Below are 15,539 nucleotides of genomic sequence, written 5' to 3'. Positions count from 1 at the left end.
ACTCCTCAGCTAGCGGTAGTCACTTAAGACTGTGGAGGACAGCTTGGCGCAACGAAAGAACAACTTAAACCACAGACCCACCGGGGTCACTCACTTTATTCATTGTCCGATTTCTTTAGGCTATTTATCGTAATAAAAAGCTGAATGCCTGTGGTAAGTGGTCAATGTCTTTATTGTCTGAGCTCAAACAACATTAGCATATTAGCACAGAAGCAGTTATGCACGGTCAACTGGACATTCCATGCCACTTGGGGGCGAGGGGGGTGGCTAGCTGGTTTATGTTTCCAGGAATACGTGAACATAACCGCATATTGACAGAAATTAGAAATCTTCGTTATAGACAACCGGACAAAAGAAACCTAACAATATAAGCATGCTTAAAACAAACATACAGAACCACACAACACTAATCACAAAGACACAAGGTGAGGACCACACGGTGTAACGAGGGATGTAGTGGCACGCCACAGGGATATACAGGGCCGGGGGGGCAAATGTCCTCACGGTGGTGTCTCTGGGTACAGCATAGCTGGCTGAGCGGGCGTGGGTGCGGCAGGAGCCAGAGCGGGCAGAGGTGGCCGGCGAGTTGCCTTCGCTGAGGGAGCGGCCGGTGCCCTCCCAGCCCTCAAAATGCGCCAACGGACTGGGTGGGTGGTGCTACCCAGAGAAACGGGGAAGGGGAGGATAGACATAAGAATTGGTTGTGTTTCAAGCGACGGGAAGCTGAAAATGGCTATTGCCCATGAGTAGCTCTTTCTTTTAAAGTCTTTTACATGGGTTTCCTCAAAAAACAACTTCAACGTTAAGATAGTGGAACAGCACCCAGGCTTAAGAAAAGGCAATAGACTTAATATTGAATCAAATACCTAAGATGCTGTGGACTGAAGAATTTCTTTCAGATCACTTAGAGCCCCCATTGTAAAAAGTTAAATAATGGGGTGAGATGAAGATTCATGTTTGAAAATGTTTACAGCCATAACCAGGGCCGTAGCTAGGGTTTAGAGGTCTAAAAACAACAAAAGTTATACACTAGTCACACAAACTCATTATCTATAATGGAATACATACAGAAAGACCTACAGTTTTCTGTAGGGGGAGGGAACAGGGACGTTGATTAGACCTGAACTGATTGCATCACAGCATGTTCCCTGAAAATCATTTACTAAGCAATGCATGAATTGAGTTCTGCATGTTAACAAGTTAGTTCGCCATCAAAGTCTCAAGCCAGCTAGCCCTGCTTGAGTCCTTCACTCTGTTACTACTTCAAATATATGAAATACTAGAAACGTCACTAGAGACTCATGAATACGGGGCTAAGCCTCTTTTAGGGGGGTCTGGGCATTTTTTAAGAAGTGTCCAAATAATTTTCATCTTGTGTTTTTACTGTTTTTAATGTGTGTAAAATCTATCAGAATAAGATTATTTTTGGTCAAGATTTGCTAAAAGTATACTGGTCTCAGTTTGTGTTAGACACTGACTTATGACTTACATAAAGTCTATCCAGAAAAAGCTATTGAACTCCACACTGTCCCCATCCATCCAATACCTACAAAAGTTACAAACATTACTGTACTATGTACTAGCTGTACTACTATGTAGTTGTCAACTATAGTTAATAGTAAATGAACATCTACATTCATATGTTTCTAAACACAATTTCTCTGAATCATTTCAAAACAGATTTAGTCATTAACCTATTCATCTTGGAATTAAGTAAAACATTTATAATTTTACTTAATAAACGGATCTCCCTGAACAGAATACGTTGAAATACATTGACTTCAAACCCAAACAAACATGTTTCTGTGAAACAGGCATGGTTTTGCCAGTGTGTTCCGTAGAAACCGAAGAATTGAACATAACTAATAGAGAGTAGAACCACCTATTATCGGCCTATCCAACATACATTTTGAAATAAATCTTATCATTAAGTCATTCATGGTCATTTCTGAAATTTCTGTTGAAATATTAATATTTTCAGGCAGTTGGTTAGCACGGTAACAAAAAAATACGACCCCCCCCTATTATTGGCTCCATTAATATTTTGTTTAATTACATTATAACATGACGACAGGTCCGTTGTGCAAGACGAATATTACAAATTGCGACTTGTCTTAAACAATTTCCACACATTAAATTTAAAAAAAAAAAAGTTTTAACCTCCATACATATCTATAAAAAATGGTGGTAGGTTAGCTGAAATTTAATATTTTGGTTTTCCAGTGCATTTACATTATGAACTTGAGAGGATTTAGTTCTTTGACCACAAGAAACCCATGGCTGATAATAGGGAGAGATCAGCTACTATTTTAGGAAGAGAGCTTGCTTCAGATGAGCGAGATATGTTTAAAGCATCAAGCTCAACAGAACATGCTGCCAAATTAACAGTATTCTATAACATTTCTATACAATTTGTAAGAAGTTTAAGATGCGATGGAACAGTTGATGAACAAGAAAACAGGCAAGCCTAGTAGAGCCGGACTCCACAAAGAAAGTGCTGCCCTCTCGAGATTTGAACCTGGGTCGCCCACGTGAAAGGCTGTCTCGTTAACCACTACACCACAGAGCTGTACATCTGCCGGGTGTCAGTATAGCCTCCTGTCTCTATACTGAGCAAATCCTCTTTTGGACAACTTTTTTCTTTCATTCGTGAATGACATTTACACAATAACTATTAATAAAGGCGACGATAACTAACCTTTTCATCAAGTGAAAAGACAAGAGAATCGTGAAATCTACCAGAAATAATTAATAAATGTCGTTGCTCTCAATAGATTCGAACTTAGGTCTTCCACATGAGAGGCACTGTCTTTAACCACTACGCCATGGCAGTCGCTAGACTCCATTGAGGATTGTGTTAGACTAACGTTTCTTATTAAGTTTACCTCCACCACAGAGTCTATTACCTGTATTGCTTTTGCCACTGGTTTTAACAGCGTATTAGCCAGTAATAGGCTTACTAGTATCTACTAACTTCCTAGGAATAATCATAAGAATTTAGCAATTGCTAGCGAGACTGAAGATGAACTTTTCCATGCCAGAAACAATTGCAATATAACCGTATACATCTTCAGTTAAGGCTTACTATAACGTAACTACTGTATGTTAAGCCAGCAAATGTGTTTGTCAATCCTGACCCAAGAGAGAGGGGTGGTGAGGGGGAGGTCAGAGAGAGGGGTGGTGAGGGGGAGGTCAGAGAGAGGGGTGGTGAGGGGGAGGTCAGAGAGAGGGGTGGTGAGGGGGAGGTCAGAGGGAGGAGTGGTGAGGGGGAGGGCAGAGGGAGGAGTGGTGAGGGGGAGGGCAAAGAGAGGAGTGGTGAGGGGGAGGTCAGAGGGAGGGGTGGTGAGGGGGAGGTCAGAGGGAGGGGTGGTGAGGGGGAGGTCAGAGAGAGGGGTGGTGAGGGGGAGGTCAGAGAGAGGGGTGGTGAGGGGGAGGTCAGAGAGAGGGGTGGTGAGGGGGAGGTCAAAGAGAGGAGTGGTGAGGGGGAGGTCAAAGAGAGGAGTGGTGAGGGGGAGGTCAAAGAGAGGGGTGGTGAGGGAGAGGTCAAAGAGAGGAGTGGTGAGGGGGAGGTCAAAGAGAGGAGAGGTGAGGGGGAGGTCAAAGAGAGGAGTGCAAAAAGAAAAAGCGGCAGAGAGAGAGGCTAGTTTAATGCCAATGCATTTTTCCATCTGGTATTGGGTACCTGTAATGACTAATTATTATTTCAGTTGATCGATAAAATCAGACTTCCACTCAGTAATTATTTTGGTGTGTTAATTGGATTACGAAGAGTCTTTATTTATTTATTATAAGTTAAAATATGTACAAATCAAATGTATGTACATGTACATCTTGACCTCTTCCCCTCCCGCAGAGAACCCCGTTGAACCACACCTGTTAATGCTGGATCACTCAGGCCTCTCGCTGGCTCAAATAGGGCAAACTAGTAGCCCTCTACCCAGCTGTGTGTGCACGTTACCTGTGCTGGGTCCAGGGAGGGCGGGCGGAGGTGAATGCCATCTACAGATGAAGTGATGGAGTCCAGAGACGGGACATGCCTTACAGAGTTGTAGTTACTGTGAGAGGTAGATACACAGAGAAGACAGACACAAACATTTTTAGTTTCTTATGTAAACAGTCAACAGTGAGTAAGCAAAATGTAAATTAGTTTTGTGCACAGCTATTCATGTGAAGTCAGAACACAAACTGCCCAAACAAATGGCAGCAGATGTACAGTGCCCTGCACTAATATTGGCACCCTTGAAAAGAAAAAAAAAAACAGGCTGTGAAAAAAAATCATAATTGCTGTTTTTCCTCTTTGTCTTTCATTCAAAGTAATCAAACACAAAATTAACTGAGTAAAACAATAGAAAAAATACCTACAGTGGGGAGAACAAGTATTTGATACACTGTCGATTTTGCAACTTATAAAGCATGTAGAGGTCTGTAATTTTAATCATAGGTACACTTCAACTGTGAGAGATGTAATAAAAATCCAGAAAATCACATTGTATGTTTGAAGCAACTGGAGATATTTGGAAAGGTTACCATAAAAAAGCCTTTGCTGTCATCAAACAACAAACTCTAGAGTTAGCCAAATGTTACTGGAACTTTGAGGGACCGGGTTCTATTGTCAGATGAGACAAAAATAAGGTTTGCAAACCAGGTAAGCCTAGTTCTGTCGGCCCGCAATTAAAAGGGATAAGTACTGCTGCCCTCACTGGACTCAAACCCGGGTCACATGAGAGGCAACGTCCTTGACCACTACGCCACAGTTCTACACGTTAGTCCAGTGTCGGTATAGCATCTCGACATTAGATAATTCTGTCATGCATTAACATCACACCAAGTTTTAATATTTCACTAGACACAATTAAGCATGGTTTTAAATTGACTAACGTTTCTTATTAAGTTTACCTCCACCACAAATAGCATCAATGAACTGTATGGCTTTTGCCACTGGCTGTTTTAACAGCTTATTAGCCAGTAAAATGCTTACTAGTATCTACTAAATTACTACTTGGAATGGTCATAATTGAGGAATTGCTAGCGAGACTGAAGATGAACTTTACACTACCAAAGTCATTTAATTTCATGGCACAACAATGTTGGTTTTTCTTTCGTGAATGACACTGATACAATAATTATCAATATAGATGATGATAACTGACTTTTTCGTCAAGTGACAAGACGAGAGAATTATGGAAACCCCTACTCTTTTACTGCCCAAGGGGTTTTGATCTAGCCTATATTACCCCAAAAAGCATGCACGGGTGAGTACTTTGAAAATCCACCAGAAATAATCGCAATTTAACCATAAACAGTTTTAGTTTAGGCTTACTATAACATAAGTACTGAAGGTTTTAGCCTGTGTTTGTCAATCCGGTACAAATCCTTTGTTTTGACAGTGACGAGATTCGAACGTGGGACCTATTGCTTGCAGGTCCACGTATCTAACCACTGCGCTTTTTAAGAAGGTGTCAGTCAGTAAGTCAGTAAGAGACATTCGCTCTTCTTGGCCGGCTCTGCTTACGCGGTCTGGCAACAAACACCAGAAGTGGGTTTGGCGTAGACAGAAAAATAGCCATGCACCAAAAAGAACCTCATCCTCAGAATGAAGTATGGAGGGGGATCCTGTTGTGGGGTTGTTTTTATTCCATAAGCCCTGGACAATTTGTTAGGATACATGGTATCATAGAATAAGTACCAGCGGATATTGAATTCCTTTGCCATGTGTTCTCCAACCTCATTACTCATTATAGGAGATGATGCAGAACTGTTATCTTGACAAAGGGAGGTTGCACAAAGTATTAAATTGTAGGGGGGGGGGGGGCACAATAATTCTGGACACATGATAAATTATGGTAAGAACAGTTTCTTTTCTTTTGATTGTTTTAATTTATTTTGATTGTTTGATTTCTTGTTAATATTTTGAATGAAACATTAAGACGATAAACAAAGAACATTTTCATTTTCACAGCCCGTTTTGCTCACAAAGGGGCTATTTGGGATGCCTGTTGAATTAAAACATGTCCACTAATGGAGTTATCTGACACAGTGTGACAAACAGCTACAGCAGATTTTTTTTATGGTTTTGAACGCATAAATGTCTAAATCAACATACCATAAGCTTTGAGTGACGTAGCAGTTCAGAGAAACTGCTTGAGTGGGAATGGAGCCAGCAAAGGGTGGGGGTGAGGGGGGTCAGAACACACTGTTCTGGAAAGGACTGCTCTAAATGACTATTCCTTACAAGCTGCGTGGGTGCCTGGTCCAAAGGTCTCTAAGGCCTTTTCCAGGGAAACCCACATTGCCTTGGTTGGCTTGTTGGATGTTTTTTTTAATCACAGTTTGATATTTCCTGTACATTGTAAAAGCATTGTTTTCACCTCAGGCCAACTAAACAGCCTAATGAATGCCATACAAATTACAATTTACAACATTAAAAAACCGATAATACTTAGACAACTGTGTTTAGGTGCTTTGGACCAGAGCATTTGTGAGGAGTGGAACCAGGTGCACACACGTCACTTGGGTGGAGAGCAAAGTGGATACTTTTTGGCATTCCCCTTGCTGAATTCCAAATTGTGTTGATTTAATACAAAGAGGTATTGTGTTGAAAAGCTTAGCGTTCCTGCATGCCGCATAGAGCATGTGGCAAATACTGCAGAATGAATTTCTTAAATGGTAGGCCAATGCTCTTACAGACTAAATAATACATTTTAGTTGGACTAACTCACTGGTCTTGGACTGACTTCAAATTAATCCATTTAGTTTAATAGTCTACAAATTGTTCAAGTGACTGAGCAGTTAATAAATGGCCTACTTCTAAATGAAATGATTCACAGTCGATAGATGGGACGTATATTGACTTTTGTTTTAATAGATTAAATGGAGTGCATATGCAGTGGTACTGTAGAGATCATTAGGTTTTTATGGCATTGAGTGATGTTTAGCAGAGGACTACGAGCACCAGGGCAGAAAAGTTCCATGAGCGATGAGCCAATTAAACCTCAAGCTTTTCTTAGAGGGAGGAGAGGGGATGAGTGAGACAATTGTGAGCTGGGGGCGACTGTGAAAATGATAATCTAAGGGCCAGACTGGAAATGAACAGTTCTCATTTAGCCAAATGTAACTGCACCCACGAGCCTACTCACCCTCCTAATGCACTGTTATCCCACAGACCCTTAACAAATATCACCCTCTGTAGAGTGTTTTGGCTGTGAACAGCCAGTCAACTGAACACAGCCTAGGGGATCCTGACGTCTATTCTCACAAACCTTGGCTCCACTTGAATCAGTCTCTCTGGACTAGCCCCGGACGCCTGCTCTCTTCGTCATGGCATTCTATTCATTGTGGAGGGAATAGGGTTCCAAAAGAAGAGAGCTTGGGTCATATGTAGGGCGCCATGGAGGGAACAGGGTCGCGGTTGGGATTCAGCCACCAGGTGACCATGGTTAAGGGAACTTCCTCAGTTGGCTCCAGTTAGTAGAACTTGGCCCGACATTGATCACTCACTGAACTTCACTTAACTGATCTAATTTCCCTTCCTGCAACACTGGTCTCATTCCCGTCCTCCCACTCCACCGTGGCTTTGACATGGTACACCCTCAAAATGACAAGATGGACCCTGTGCCACTTTCTAGGCAGAGGATGTGGTGTGGAGATTTTTTAAAACCTTGGCAAAGCAACTAGCAATGTACTGCTCTGTGTCAGAGGTCATGGACAACAACTAACATGGTACCGCTCTGTGTCATAGGTCATGGACAACAACTAACATGGTACCGCTCTGTATCAGAGGTCAAGAACAACAACTAGCATGGTACCGCTCTGTATCAGAGGTCAAGAACAACAACTAGCATGGTACCGCTCTGTATCAGAGGTCATGGACAACAACTAGCATGGTACCGCTCTGTATCAGAGGTCATGGACAACAACTAGCATGGTACCGCTCTGTATCAGAGGTCATGGACAACAACTAGCATGGTACCGCTCTGTATCAGAGGTCATGGACAACAACTAGCATGGTACCGCTCTGTATCAGAGGTCATGGACAACAACTAGCATGGTACCGCTCTGTATCAGAGGTCATGGACAACAACTAGCATGGTACCGCTCTGTATCAGAGGTCATGGACAACAACTAGCATGGTACCGCTCTGTATCAGAGGTCATGGACAACAACTAGCATGGTACCGCTCTGTATCAGAGGTCATGGACAACAACTAGCATGGTACCGCTCTGTATCAGAGGTCATGGACAACAACTAGCATGGTACCGCTCTGTATCAGAGGTCATGGACAACAACTAGCATGGTACCGCTCCGTGCATTCATAATACATGTGTGTTAGTGGTGTGTGGGAGGTCAGTGGTGTTGGGAGTGTGTGTGTGTGTGTGTGTGTGGTAGGGGGAGGGAGGTAAGCTACCTGCTGATGCTGCTCTTGCGGGATAAGGTGTTACTGGGAGAAGCGGGGGGTGTTTGGTAACTGTAGCTGTAGTCAGAGCCCTTAAGATCAAGAATCACCTGTTGAATGAAAGAGCAACTTAAAGATGCATTACGTGACTTTTGTGAATAACAAACTATTATTTTAGACCTCCCTTTTTAGGTCTGGATGTGTAATATGTTATGTTTTTATATGGGTATATGAACAATCACTATTGAAATCCTAAGTTGAAAGTGGTACAGTGAGGGGAAGAGAGTATTTGATCCCCTGCTGATTTTGTAAGTTTGCCCACTGACACAGAAATGACCAGTCTATAATTTTAATGGTAGGTTGATGTGGACAGTAAGAGACAGAATAACCACAAAAAAATCCAGAAAAACGCATGAATTTATTTACATTTTTATGAGTGAAATAAGTATTCAAAATATAAATTATTACTTGGTGGCAAAACCCTTGTTGGCAATCACAGAGGTCAGATGTTTCTTGCCACCAGGTTTGCACACATCTCAGGAGGGATTTTGTCCCACTCCTCTGCCGATATTCTCCAAGTCATTAAGGTTTCGAGGCTGATGTTTGGCAGCAGTTCTTTTGTGTTTCTTCCATTTGCGAATAATCGCACCAACTGTTGTCACCTTCTTACCAAACTGCTTGGCAAAGGTCTTGTCCCTGACATCCTTGGACAGCTCTTTGGTCTTGGCCATGGTGGAGAGTTTGGAATCTGATTAATTGATTGCTTCTGTGGAAAGGTGTCTTTTATACAGGTAACAAGCTGAGATTAGGAGCACTCCCTTTAAGAGTGGGCTCCTAATCTCAGCTTGTTACTTGTATAAAAGACACATGGGAGCCAGAAATCTTTGATTGAGAGGGGATCAAATACTTACTTCACTCATTAAAATGCAAATCAGTTTATAAATTTTTTGATATAAAATGTTTTTTCTGGACTTTTTTTGTTGATATTCTGTCTCTCACTGTTCCAATAAACAGCATTAAAATTATAGACTGATAATTTCTTTGTCAGTTAGCAAATGTACAAAATCAGCAGGGGATCAAATATTTTTTTCCTCACTGTATTGACATATTGGAAAGCTCAAACAGGTCTGTGCGCGCGTGCGCGTATTTATGGAGGTAGTGAAGGTGCGGGGATTGGACCTGTTCGCTGGCAGGTGGCAGTTTGCTGGGCTCAGCCGTCAGGGTTGTTAGGTCTTCCAGGATGGTTTGCAAGTGGGTCACCTCTCCCAGCATGCTGATCTCATAATCCTGAATAGAACATAACCACCGACTCCAGGTCAGATCACAGACATGGATCCAACAGGTGCAAACCAACCTTACCCACACAATCAAGATCAGCTCCTCCAATACCTTCAATGGAAACTGCACTCTGTACAAAGGATGTCTGATCAGGTCAGTAAACAGGAGAGTACTCTGATTAAATGCAATAAAAAGACCCCAAAATCAGCACTTCCTTTGGGATGTGTGAATACCCTCAGAGAGTAGGGGCCCCTTATCAACCCCCAGTTGTGTGAAATGAATCCAGTGTTAAGGAAGTCAGAGGTAGTTTCTAAGAATGGCTGTCAAATTCCTATTGGATATTCAAATAATATTCAACTGCAAAAAGAAACCTTTGATGCACACCTATTCAAAATTGTCCTTGCCTCGTAATTCTGCTCATACCCAGAGACATGTGCAACGAGAATGTTTTCTCGCATGTTTTCAACAGCGTGAGCTTTGAATTGAGCAGTGTGAAATAGCAGGAGAGCACCATCTACATGTGAATGTCTGGTTACATCCCTGGAACATAGAAAATATTTGGTGTCTGGGCAGAGGATGTAGTCAGAGTAAACAAAGCCTCATCGATTTAGAAACGATGCGATGTGGAACTTATTAAACATTCATTGATATCTGGCCCTGGGGCTCAGTACACAGATATTTCAAGAGAGTTGGAAGCCATTGCCAAACATCCCTTTCTGACAGAAAACTGTGTTCCACAGCCGCACACAGCTGCTTTTGTAAGCAGAAGGGCAGCACAGGGCATTTGACAAACATAGTTCAGAGTTTGCTGGACTCCAGTGTTACGTAACGCTACCCTCTACAGGATACAATGGCCAAATTTGACACATACATTTTAATGTACTGTTGATATTCAAATACTATTTAACATAATGTTTTTCTTAAAGATGATTATTAAAGTAAGAAAATTATTTGGTGAACATTTTGCCAGCCGTGGAGCTGACAAAATGCCATACAACAAACTGACCAGAACGGGTTTGAGCATACTGACGAAGGCACAGTAGCGACCCCGCTCCTCGATGAGTGCCCGGCACACGGCCCTCTTCTCAGTCTCCTCCAGGACGGCGTAACGCACGTTCACATCCTGCAGGGCGGTGTCCAGCTGTACTCGCACCTCATCCTTCCCTAGGGGGAAACGTGGGGGAACAAAGTTGTCAGAAAAAGCGGAATGGGAACCTGGCAGATTCACAGATGACAGCAGACCGTTATAGTCAATCAGACACTGGAAAACAATGTTCTTGACCCAAACACATTTGGGGTGTCCTTTTTACAAAACTTACTGAATAAAAAAACATTCAAGTCAACTTTCCTTCTCTTAGTATCCCTTTTCAAAAATGCCATATATTCGCACAGTTTATGCTTGTTTGGATGAAGACAGTGGGAAACTGGTTTCCTGAAACAGCCATGGACCGGATTCAAACCAGTTCAGCGGTGATGTGCCTGATCCAGACAGAGGTTTTACCACCGTAGACGCCAGGTTAACCCTACACTAATCAACAGCTCTAAGGCCCAAACTATTAAAGACAGTCAGATTTTTTAACTTTTTTGTATTTAGCAGACGCTCTTACCCAGGGGGACTAACAGTAATAATTAGGGCTAAGAGCTTTGCTCAAGGGCACATTCACAGATTGTTTATCTTTACTCTGCCCTAACGCTATGAGCTATTACATGCTTTCACCACCAGATGGCGGTATAGCTTTGAAATTCCTTAGTTGGGGGGTATCGTCCACATAAGCGACCTCTCCTCTCCGGCTGTCAAGTGTGCTCTGGGGAGCAACAATGCTGCAGGCTTGCGGACAGGAGGAGGCGGCTGATATTTGGGTTCACTGGGCCAGAGCAAAGGACAGCAGCTCACAGCACGACGGCTGTGTGCCTGGGTGGATTTAGGTTGAGTAGCATGCAGAGGTCTTTAAAGAGACTGGAGAGGGATGTGTCTGCCTTCCCATCTGTGTCCCAGTTGTCATGGAGAGACGTTCATGCAGTTGACTGTCAGACAGTCAGCAACAGACACACACACACAGAGTTGAGACAGAAGAGCACAGACAGGCAGACACGCAGGCAGAGGGACAGACGGACACAGGCAGTCAGACATGCAGATGCACACAGACAGACAGGCAGGCAGACAGACGCACACAGACAGGCAGGTAGGCAGACAGACGCACACAGACAGGCAGGCAGGCAGGCAGACGCACACAGACAGGCAGGCAGGCAGACGCACACAGACAGACAGGCAGGCAGGCAGACGCACACAGACAGACAGACAGACAGGCAGACGCACACAGATAGTCAGGCAGGCAGACGCACACAGATAGTCAGGCAGGCAGACGCACACAGATAGACAGACAGGCAGACGCACACAGATAGACAGACAGGCAGACGCACACCGATAGACAGACAGGCAGACGCACACCGATAGACAGACAGGCAGACGCACACCGACAGACAGACAGGCAGACGCACACCGACAGACAGGCAGGCAGACGCACACAGACAGACAGACCATGAATACCCTACAAATACCCTTAATGACAAACACACCTTCCAAATTCATACATACAGTCATTCCAAATTCACAAAGTCATTCATTACACACACAGACAGAATTTAGGGAATGTTCTTATTGGGTTCAGAAGGAGATATCCAGGCCATCTGAAAGGGAAAGCCTGGTACAAAAGACAGGAAGCGTTTGCAAGTCCCTGGAGTAGGATTCAGGGGAGCCGGCCTGACTATTATTAGACCAAGGAAAAAGTATGTCCCAAACAACATGCTATCCCAAATACACTGCACAACTTTGATCAGGGCACACAGGACTATGTACAGAATAGACTGATTGTTCTAAATGGTGCTTTAACTAACCGATACTATCAATGTTACATTAGTCAAATTGACAGCTCATGGATAAACATCTGATTAAAAAAAAATTACTTCTTTCTAACTTCAAACATCCCGGACTCCCTGCCAGTGCTTGGCAGTTCACAGGGCATATACTGTAGTTAAGGTATTTCAAGACGTGTCGGGACGGAAAGCATCAAACAAGCCTTTGGATGGGAAAAGTACAGGTAAGTCCCCTGCACGTATCGGTCAGTTGTCTTCTTTTTGGTAAAAATAAACACCACAACGGTAATGGGAAACAGAATAGCAACACGCAAAAGAAGAAAACACTGGGACTGATCTGATTTAAGTCTATTTACCAAGCTTAAGGAGCTTCGGGCCAACCAGTTGCCATGTGAGGAGAGCTTTGGATATCATATGATGGACTCCGGAGCGAAAGAAGAAAATAAAGATTTTGCTCTTTCCTAGCCGCACCACCCAAAACACTGGGGCAGAATCTCCCCTGCTGTTTCTCTTTGGTTTAAATAAAAAAAGCAGCTGGTGTATCGGGTGGGATCTGCTCAGCCCCCCATTATTACACTATTATCTGAATACAGAAGTGCATCGCTTTTGACCAGACCGGGCCCCTGGTGAGAAGCAGTGCTCTGTAAAGGGATTAGGGCCCTTAGGATGCAAGTCATGGACGTTTTGGAGCTTAAGCTTTTGAAAATAGTCCTCAGGCGCAGTAAAAATACTTTGGGAACTTGTTTCCCACATTCCACTGTGTAGAGGAAAGCAGCTGGGTGCAGGGAGGACCTGTGCAGACGAACACACTCCTACACTTTTGATACACACAATGGCCCATGGGATAATCAGCTGACATGTACTCCCATTCCCTTCACAGATGTTCCCCTCTCACAATCAGTCAATCAAATGTATTTATAAAGCCCTTTATACATCAGCAGTTGTCACAAAGTGCTTTTACAAAACACCCAGCCTACACACACACACACACACACACACACACGTTTGTACAGCTACCCTCATGGGGACCAGAAAATAGAAATTGCATGCTCCCTTGCCCTAAACTTAACCCTAAACCTAACCCTTACCCTAACCCTAACCTTAACCTAACCCTAATATAACCCTAAACCTAACCCTAACCTTAACCTCAATAAAGTAACATTTATGCCTAAACTTTACCTAGATGTAATGCCTAACCTTAACCCTAAACTTAACCAACAACGCCCGGACCTTAAAGAAACCCCAATTCTAACTATAAAATCAATTGTAAGTTTGACCCTAAACCTAAACCCTGAGCCGGAAATTGACTTTTGCCTCACGGGGACCGGCAAAAGGTCCCAATTAGGTCAATTTTTTCTGGTTTTACTATACTCATTGGGACATTTGGTCTCCATTCGTTCAGTAAGACCTAACCCACACACACACACACACACACACACACACACACACACACACACACACACACACACACACACACACACACACACGTACAACTACCCTCATGGGGACCAGAAAATAGAAATTGCATGCTCCCTTGCCCTAAACTTAACCCTAAACCTAACCCTAACCTAACCATAATCTAACCCTAAACCTAACCTTAACCTCAATAAAGTAACATTTATGCCTAAACTTTACCTAGATGTAATGCCTAACCTTGACCATAAACCTATAAACGCCTGGACCTTAAAGAAACCCCAATTCTAACTATAAAATCAATTGTAAGTTTGACCCTAAACCTAAACCCTGAGCCGGAAATTGACTTTTGCCTCACGGGGACCGGCAAAAGGTCCCAATGAGGTCAATTTTTTCTGGTTTAGCAGCAGCCCGCCTTGAAGTGATATAACATTTTGGCATTTATTTGATCATTTATTTAGGGGTAATAAACAAATATCAAGATAGAGAGGGTAAATAGTTGAACTAGTGGAAAGGAGAGCACAGTGGCAGAGAGTGGTGCTTGGACAGTGCACCTGGAATGATCCGAAGCCTATGACAATCTGTTAACAAATTCTCCAAAAGGATCTGGCTGCGGAGGTCCTCTCAGGCATGAGCACTGAGGAGCATGTGGGTGGGACTTAACTGCTGTTAAATTACCTTTTGCTAGCGATTTTACTGACTCTTTCACTATTTTGTACGGTTATGAGTTTATTCATAATCAATACATGAAAAAAGTATTTGCAAAATCCAACAAAAACGTACATTTGGTTTGTGTTTAATAAGCATACTAACGAATACAGTATATCACCAAAGTGAGTACACCCCTTACATTTTTGTAAATATTTGAGTATCTCTTTTCATGTGACAACACTGAAGAAATGACACTTTGCTACAATGTAAAGTAGTGAGTGTACAGCTTGTATAAGTGTACATTTGCTGTCCCCTCAAAATAACTCGACACACAGCCATTAATGTCCAAACCACTGGCAACAAAAGTGAGTGCAGCCCTAAGAGAAAATGTCCAAATTGGGCCCAATAAGCCATTTTCCCTACCCATTGTCATGTGACTCAGTGTTACAAGGTCTCAGGTGTGAATGGGGACCGTGTGTTAAATTTGGTGTCATCGCTCTCACACTCCCTCATACTGGTCACTGGAAGTTCAACATGGTACCTCACGGCAAATAACTCTGAGGATCTGAAAAAAAGAATTGTTGCTCTACATAAAGATGGCCTAGGCTATAATAAGATAGCCAAGACCCTGAAACTGAACTGCAGCACGGTGGCCAAGACCATACAGCGGTTTAACAGAACAGGTTCCACTCAGAACAGGCCTCGCCACGGTCAACCAAAGAAGTTGAGTGCACGTGCTCAGTGTCATATCCAGAGGTTGTCTTCGGGAAATAGACGTATGAGTGCTGCTAGCATTGCTGCAGAGGTTGAAGGGGTGGGGGGTCAGCCTGTCCGCGCCCAGACCATACGCCGCACACTGCATCAAATTGGTCTGCATGGCTGACGTCCCAGAAGGAAGCCTCCTCTAAAGATGATGCACAAGAAAGCCCGC

At 43.2% G+C, this 15,539-nt stretch overlaps 1 protein-coding gene across 4 annotated transcripts in view; it reads right to left on the bottom strand.

Moving 5' to 3' along the window:
- The window catches only part of mtss1 (MTSS I-BAR domain containing 1), a 104,716-nt gene that overhangs the window by 11,303 nt on the left and 77,874 nt on the right, over window positions 1-15,539 (bottom strand). For 3 of the 4 annotated variants that reach the window (XM_010903508.4, XM_010903511.4, XM_010903509.4), the window contains 5 exons: window positions 10,677-10,834; window positions 9,572-9,679; window positions 8,405-8,502; window positions 3,959-4,055; window positions 505-657 (listed from right to left, as the gene is read on the bottom strand). In XM_010903508.4, coding sequence (XP_010901810.2) covers window positions 505-657; window positions 3,959-4,055; window positions 8,405-8,502; window positions 9,572-9,679; window positions 10,677-10,834 — 614 coding nt within the window. The remainder of the gene's footprint in view (window positions 1-504; window positions 658-3,958; window positions 4,056-8,404; window positions 8,503-9,571; window positions 9,680-10,676; window positions 10,835-15,539) is intronic. The other variant, XM_010903510.4, reaches the window with a different exon arrangement.

Source organism: Esox lucius, chromosome 17 (genome assembly GCF_011004845.1).
Source record: "Esox lucius isolate fEsoLuc1 chromosome 17, fEsoLuc1.pri, whole genome shotgun sequence".
NCBI classification, from domain to species: domain Eukaryota; kingdom Metazoa; phylum Chordata; class Actinopteri; order Esociformes; family Esocidae; genus Esox; species Esox lucius.
Note: the sequence above shows the minus strand (reverse complement) of the source record. Positions and strands in the feature narration are given on the sequence as shown.